General features: G+C 45.9%; 1 protein-coding gene across 5 annotated transcripts in view; it reads right to left on the bottom strand.

Annotated features, from left to right (window-relative positions):
• Positions 1-1952: 1952 nt before the first annotated feature.
• Positions 1953-7782, bottom strand: part of arhgef12a (Rho guanine nucleotide exchange factor (GEF) 12a) — a 37643-nt gene continuing 31813 nt past the window's right edge. For all 5 annotated transcript variants that reach the window (XM_053422660.1, XM_053422661.1, XM_053422663.1 and 2 more), the window contains 14 exons: positions 7272-7394; positions 6909-7023; positions 5646-5746; positions 5360-5437; positions 5125-5200; positions 4869-5036; positions 4126-4213; positions 3957-4034; positions 3767-3861; positions 3435-3638; positions 3097-3333; positions 2750-2979; positions 2558-2633; positions 1953-2456 (listed from right to left, as the gene is read on the bottom strand). In XM_053422660.1, the coding sequence (XP_053278635.1) occupies positions 2446-2456; positions 2558-2633; positions 2750-2979; positions 3097-3333; positions 3435-3638; positions 3767-3861; positions 3957-4034; positions 4126-4213; positions 4869-5036; positions 5125-5200; positions 5360-5437; positions 5646-5746; positions 6909-7023; positions 7272-7394 (1680 nt within the window). In that variant the 3' untranslated portion in view covers positions 1953-2445. The remainder of the gene's footprint in view (positions 2457-2557; positions 2634-2749; positions 2980-3096; positions 3334-3434; positions 3639-3766; positions 3862-3956; positions 4035-4125; positions 4214-4868; positions 5037-5124; positions 5201-5359; positions 5438-5645; positions 5747-6908; positions 7024-7271; positions 7395-7782) is intronic.

Genomic DNA, 7782 nt, shown 5'->3' with positions numbered 1-7782 from the left:
ACACACACACTCACACGCACACACACACTGAGCAGAAAGCCCTGCCAGGCGTGACTCTGCTGTGACTCCACTCCTGCAGGTGAAGCCGGAGTGGAGGCTGCACAGTCCTCTGGGGGGGGGCCTCTTGACCATTGCCTCATTGAGAAGGCAAAACAGACCCTTTGCTCGAGTCGCATATATGTGGAGAATCAGCAGGTTATTTAAAACACTGACGCCACTGCAGGTTTCAGGGAGGGTCTTCTTTCACCGTGCCGTTTAATGGTGGAAGTTTGCCACCTGCTGGAAACAATCATCACCTTCTGTGGCTGTCCTTGATCAAACCTCTCTGGTGGTTTCCCTTTAATGGAACGACTCTGCCCCTCTCTGACATTTAGCTCCGCTCAAACCTCCACAGGAAGCGTCCCTCTCAGTTAAGGTCAAAAGCTAAAAATTCTTGACGCCCGACGACGAGGATCAAATTAAAAATGATCCCAAAAATATCTAGCAAATTTCCAACCTTGCTCTCAATTTTTAAATGGCCTCAGGCGGAAGATAAAACCCCCCACGTGCTGATCATCTCTCAGCAGCCCTGTAGCCGTGAACAACACACCGAGTCCTGGGGTACACGAGGCGGTCATATATTACGTGCTGTCAAAGGGGCCCTGCACTATATTGAATAGCTACTGTAGTTCATTCACTTACACAGTAAAACCTCTGATTCAAATGAAAGAACAAAGCCTTCTCTTTACCCTGTGTTCAATTTCAGCCTATTTCACTCCATAGAAATCAATCACTCACTCAAAGTGAATCGAAAACAATGAGGTAAAAAAAATACAGCGTCAGCACAAGGCGAAGACTCGGTTAAATCTTGAAGCATGTATATGTGTGATGCTGAGCCTCAGTACATTGATGAGCATTGACGTGTAAACGCTGGACTGGTTTTGTAATTGCAGCTGAATTCTGATGGACATTAGGCATGAGAGACAGGTGCTAGTAGTTTAAATATATCTGTAGTGGCATGGATTTACCACTGGACAGTATGTACATACAGTAAACCCCCCCCACTGGCTATGACTGGGACGGAGGCACAAACAAACAGTTCCATCAACCCTCCATCTCTGAAACTCTCATTAAAAACAGACTCAGTTTCATACTTGCCTGTTTAATGTTTGCCTGAAAACGTCAAGGTAGCAAAAAACGGGCGAGGTTTTCCTTTTTCAATGTGTCATGGCACCATTATTTATTAAAGTTATGCATAACCTTCCAACTTGATCATTGTACAGTATATGTTGAACTTCATGACATTGTTAGAATATCAGGCAGTCAGATCAGAACAGCCAATAGTAGCAGAGAGAAGCAGCATTTCTGTCAGAAGCTAATACAGAGAGAGCGTGGCCGCTCCTTGCAGAAGAGGAGGGGGGGGGGGCAAGATCCCCAAAGGGAAGATGAGAAAGCATGACATATAGAGTGCAGCAGGGGATAAAGAAACATGATTGCCAGGGGGCGGCGAGGAGGAAAAAAAAGGAAGGATGACACCTGTAAGTGTTCAAAAGGAAGAAGAAGGAGAAGAGTCACACGCAAAGGAGGAGAGGAGTAGACAGGAGGAAAAATAGCCCTCACAGCGAGGAGGGGGAGGGGGGGAGGAGGAGGAGGAGGCACAGAAATGCAACAGGACCAGATCAGAGCCTCGAGACTCTTCATTCTAGTTAACACCACACCTAGAATTTGTCTAAAATTCTAGTCTTTTAACACAGTTCAAGAGTTTCAACACAATGGGATCTATCCATCACCAGTGCGACTCCGGCCTCTATCAGTCTGAATACACTCCTGCCACTTCATCAGGACTTTGCTCGGCTGACGCCCGCGTGCACTCACCACTCACACGAAGCCCGTGTGACGGACGCAGGGAGGAGCAGTCGAAAAGGTAACACCATGGCCAAAAGCATGCAAGCAATGTGGAAACACTTTTTAAAAAAAAAACGAAAAAAATTAAAAGAAAGAAAATAAATACATCTTGGGATAAAAAAAATCTTAATACATTATCTTAAAATTTTCCTTTTCTTGTTTTGTGTTTCATATATATATATTCTAAACACACATCTTTGTACATTTTGGTATAAGTTCTCTTTCTTGCAGGGAGTTCGGGGGGGAAATGGGTGTTAGATGGTCGAGGGGTGAGGTTCTGGGGCAATCCCACTTCCCTGATTGCCTTGTGCTGATGGAGGGGAGAGAAGGGTTGGGGGTGCGGCGTCGCTAATGACACCACGGTTCTGCTCACACTCTCAGTCTCTCATTCTCAGTGGCGGCCGCGGGCGGCGGCGATGGAAAGGAAAAGAGGGGGACTCAGCAGTGAGAGGACAAGCTTATAGGAGGTCCAGAAAGTCCAGGACACGAGAAGTAAGAACAGACGACGGGTCGGGACTTCCTCTTTGGGACCAGAGCCAGAAGCCGTGGCGTGGACTTCCACTATCTCTTATCTGAGGGTAAAGAAACGTTGAGGTGAAGGATCAGACGATGGACACATAGAGGAAGTGATTCAAGTGTTGAGATGCAGTGATTCATGCTGACGATGAGATACCTTTGTTTCCGTCCATGTCTGATGAGGACCTTTCAGGCCTTCGGCGTATTAGATTATTGTACTTGGCCTCAACGTCCTGCAGGGGAAAGAAACAATCCACTGTAAGATCACACAGTAAAAATGATCGCTTTGTGTTCATCACTCAGTTTGTTACATGTGATGAGGAGCTGAAAGGGAATACATGTCAGGTACCTTCAGATAGCTCAGGTTGGACTGAAGGCTTCTGAGGTGAGACAGGACTTGTCTGCTGACAGAGGAGAGGCTGCCGGCCTGAGACGCCGAGGAAAACCTCAAGTTGATGCCGGAGTCCGTGGCGCAGCCTTGTGAGGTTCTCAGCTGCTTCCCTGTGGTTGATGCCAAGATGTCGTCATCTGTGCTGCTCTCCCCCGGGCCACCGTAGCCCTCCAGGACTAAGTATCCTGCTGAGAGAATGAAAAGAAGCCCTTTTACACAAATGTCATCAGAGGAGGGACACAGAGCGCAGATCAAACCAAAGTGAGAGAAGTTCAAACTGTTTAAATCTGCGGCCCCGGGCTCACCATAATCGTCAGGAGAGTCGAAGAAGCCCGTGTCTCCAGAGCCCAGGTCCTGAGCCGGGTCCTCCGTGTGAGAGCTGCTCTTCTCGGAGCCGTTGTGGACCATCACTCGTGCGCGGCTGTCGATGGGTGTCCGCAGAGACGTGGTCCTGAGGAGACGAGCCCCTGTGGAACGTTTGCTTTGCTCTGCAGCCTCCTGGGACATCAGCTGGGTCACCAACACCTGCTTTAATGCTGCCACTAACGGTCAGGGGAGAGATATGGGTTATTGATATATATATCTTTTTTAAATTACGTATAAACTATATTAGGTTTTTGAGTTATCTGTTCTGAGCACTTACGTGTTTTCAGTGCTTCGTCTGCTCTAGAGGGATACACGTTAAACGAGTCTCCTTCTCTGCCGTCAGCCGCTCGGTAAGGAAGCTCCGGATCCACAAAGCCTTCCTCCTCCTGCTCCTCTTCCTCAGCCTTTGTCATCTCGAATGGATTATTACCAGGTAGAGAGATCGGCAATGCGCTTCTCGGGGCCGGACTGCTCTCTTTATCTAATGCGGAGCGATTACAGTTATCAGAGGAGTTCTAATTAGATGAGGATTGTCGACACAGTTGAGAAGCACCGAATAATGAAGTAACAAGGAAAGACGAAGGGAAGCAATGTGTGAGAAAGTGGCACCTGTTGACTGGGTGCTGCCGGTGGATGTGCGGTCTGCGTCTCGACTCAGCCTGGAAACACCCGCGGTAATGATCTCCACGTCGTCTCTCTCCCCGCTGGCACACAAGCAACATCTTTTTGTCAGTAACAAGCTCAAACCCTGAGAACCATCACATCCAATCGAATTACGAAAGATGACGAAGCAACATACTCGCTCTGAGGTAACGGGATGATGCTGTGAGGTTTGACTTTCATGGCCTCCGCCCTCTGGATGATTAGACGCTGCCACCTTTCGTTAAGGCAACAAAAGAAATGTTGTCAGATCACTAAACAGCTGGAACAATACAAATGGGAGGAAGCGATCAAACGATGTTTCTCACGTTATCTGATCTGCGACTGTGGGCGCCATCAGCTCGTAGATCTGGGCCCCGTTGTCGGACATGGACAGGACGAAAAAGGACTTGTTGTCTGGATGGGGAGAGAGTGGAGAGACGGTTTGAGGTGAGACTAATCACTTTGATGCTACCATTTATGCACAAGCTGTTTTCAGACCTGCACTGAACCCTGGACATTTGTATGTGCGAATGCAAATGTTCCGATCAGTTACTCTAAACATTCTCCAGAACTTTTCCTGCCAGGCTGCTAGTCAAACGTCTGGAAAATGAGCCCATGTGAGAATACGGCAGGAAAATGTGGGTAGAATTCACAGCGAGAAGGTGGGTGTGTTGATGACGCTTCTACATGATGGACGCAAAATGAATCAACTTGGGAGGACAAGCTTTTTCTGATGAGCTTGCCAGGCTTTCGGCAGTAGAATTCATTTGTCATGTCCTGACGCCTGTGTGCTCTACTCGGGCGCCACGCCTCCCCTCCCCTGAATGTTCTGGACATTTTCCTGTTATTGTTAACGCGTCTGACTCAGACAATCTCCTGCTGTATTCTTTACATGCGAAGAGCAAACTCTGCAAACTGTTTAGACTAAAATTTTACAGACATCATGTCTTAAATAACTGCAGAAACATAGATCATCACATCATCGGGTTCTGTTTGAGCTATTTGAGAAAGCAAGAGCGGGATGATGCTTTTCAAATGTCTCCTGTGAGAGATTGTTGTGTTAACTGACCTGTGGCCACAGAGCGCACCAGCACTGTGTTGAGTTTGATGATGGGGCTGAAGATATGTTTGGTATCTGCGGTGCCTGCCAGGTTTTTGCTGTGACACTTCAGGATCAGACGCTCATCTTGTTTCTGCAGCAGGACCAGGATGTCCTCCAGGAGGAGCGTGTACAACTCTACAGAACAGACAGAGAACACTGTTATTTCCCGTATTCACAAACTCTACTCATCAATAATCAGTCTAGTAAAGAATTGATTACAAACCGATAGTCTTGTCCTTGTTCACTTTCCATGACAGAGGTCCCTCGTGCACCATTGTTCTCTTGGTAAGATCCAGGTTCTGAAGAATGTGAACGATGAAATAAGTCAAACATCTTCTCACTGATTCCTACTGGTCTATTTTTTCTTTATCTGGCAGAGATTTCAAACTGCAATGCGTGGGTTTAAAATGAGAGAGGGCGCCCTAAGTGAAACTAAAAGGGTCATGTAGACATCTCACCTTTAGCTCCAGGATCACAGGGTTATCTGTCTGCTTCAGAGAGGACAGATCCAGTCGTCTCTGATAGTCCTCCAGCCTCTGGAGTGGGGATTGAGAGAAAGAGACAGAGGAAAAAGGGATAAGTGAGTGCTTTTAAAAAAAAGGAAGCCCCCGCCCGGGGAGTGAAGAAGGTGGTGATAAAATAAACTTTGAGCCGAGCAGGAAAGACGTGGAGGACTTAGGATGAGACTGAAGGGGATGTAGAGAAAAGTCCTGAAATGGAAAGAGGGTTTCTTAAAGCACACACCTGCTTGTCCTCAGATTCCTTCACAGCCTGGTTGACGTGATTTAGGATCCTCCTGCAGCAGTCGGCCGCCTGCTTCACTTTGTCCTTCTCCACCGTGTTGTCTGAAAGATTTTATGATATCAAATTAGGCCTACTCACTTATCCAGGGAGGCGGGTGTCTGGTTATTTCACATTTCCTCCCTCCATTAACAAACAATCATTCTCGATAATGATGATAAAGCAAGGGGGCATTATGATCCTATAATAGCCGGTTGTAATTTATCATTAGTGTGTTCTCTCTGTGTGAGACTCGAACCCCCCGGACTAAAATGATGGACCAAATAATGGGCGATACATTTCCTAAAATGTGCACCAACGCTCCGGGACCATAAAAGTGATAATCTCTCCATTAGTCTGCGTAATTCTCTAATGGCTGTCTAGTAACCACATAAGACTTCATTTGGTTCATTTTTATCCACTTTTCTTCTTTCTCAGGAGATTTCCATTTTTATCAATTTCATTCATATCACAATCGTGTTATAAAACCCAAACGAGCTATTATTCCTGTATTAAGCATCACCATGGTTACTAGCAACATGAGAAACATTAACTCTAAGGATCTCATTGATTTGAGGATCACAGGACGGAAAGGCTGGACTCCAGTTGAAGAGGTCATGTGGAGAGATCATTTTCTTGTCTAGACCATATGAATAACAACCTTACTGGTGGAACAATCCATACAGCTATCAACACAGTGTGTGGCCCTGAGTACTGGCAGGCTGATGTTGTTGCCTTATGAAACCACATTTAAAGTCACAAGATACAGATTTGTCTTTGGATCTATTGAATTCCACACACTGATTAATATATGTCCCATAAATATATAAATACATCCATGCATTATTCTCTTAGAAATGTATTTATAAAAAAAAAAGCGCAAAGCCCAATCTCCCGATATTAAAGAAAGTAATACAAATGTCTTGTTTGATTCCTTTGTCCAGATCTGCCCCAAACAGACGGGGGTGAAAACACGAGGGGGGTTTATAATCTTGGTAAGGATCCCTAAGAACTTTGAGCAAGATGGAATTCTCGTGGCTATCATTGTGCTTCATGTTAATCTGTCACGTCTACATTGTTCAACCATTATTCAACATGTCTAATATTTATCAGCTGGAATTTTTACTTTATCAAATCATCCTGTTTATTAACTGTTAAAAGACAACACATGTGGTGAATGTACAGAGTAATAAATGCATGGTGGTCTGCAGGGCGACAGCACTCTACCTGTGTACTTGGAGATGTTCTCTAGGAGCAGAGGGTACTTGGTGAGTCGCTGCATCTCGACAGGAATGATGTCTTTAAGCTGCAGTCTGCGACACAGTCTGTTACTCTCTGCCTCCTGAAAAAGCAATGAAGATTACAAGTTACACTTACACGGTCACCTAACTGTGTAATCTTACAGATATAGAGAGTGAATGAGCTACATTTCAGTTGAATTGAACAGGACATATCAAAACTGTTTAAATCTCCTGTGTGACACATTTTGAGTATTTCATTCAGTCTCGTAGCTGACTGGAACCATTCATCTTTAAACGATGAATTATTTGAATGTGAATGTTGTGTAATGTAAAAGGATAACGTCAGTACCTGGATGAACGAAGTGAACCTGGAGTCTTTCTTCTGCTTGGTCTTAATGATCTCCAGAGCGAAAGGCTGGTTACTGCAGAACGTCCCCACCGCCTGCTTGATCTTCTCCTCCCCGCCACTGAACTGTAACCACCACACCCAAGACGGGACAGAGTCGAGACGGACAGAGCAGAGGAATCAGACACTCGGTCGCTCTAGGTCATGGGGCGTGTGGTTGCCATGGAAATGCCTAGTATTTAACACTTATAACGAGCGGTACCTCCCAGAAGGGGGCCGGGCTTAGGTCCTCGTAGAAGAGGCAGCTTAAGTTTAAACGTAGACGAGATCGACTTTGAGACCCCCAGGGAACCGTTTACCCTACTTATCCCCATAGAGACATTTCAGACATGGAGGCCCAGTGATACTGTATGTAGCTACCTCATATCTTATGTATCTCACCCGATGCTGAGATGCGGAGATGTCAAGACACATTAAGGGCATCGTCTGACGTAACATTTACTGACGAGTGGGC

This window comes from Pleuronectes platessa, chromosome 5 (genome assembly GCF_947347685.1).
Source record: "Pleuronectes platessa chromosome 5, fPlePla1.1, whole genome shotgun sequence".
NCBI classification, from domain to species: Eukaryota; Metazoa; Chordata; class Actinopteri; order Pleuronectiformes; family Pleuronectidae; genus Pleuronectes; species Pleuronectes platessa.
The sequence above is the reverse complement of the archived record's forward strand: the minus strand, read 5'-3'. Positions and strand labels throughout refer to the sequence as shown.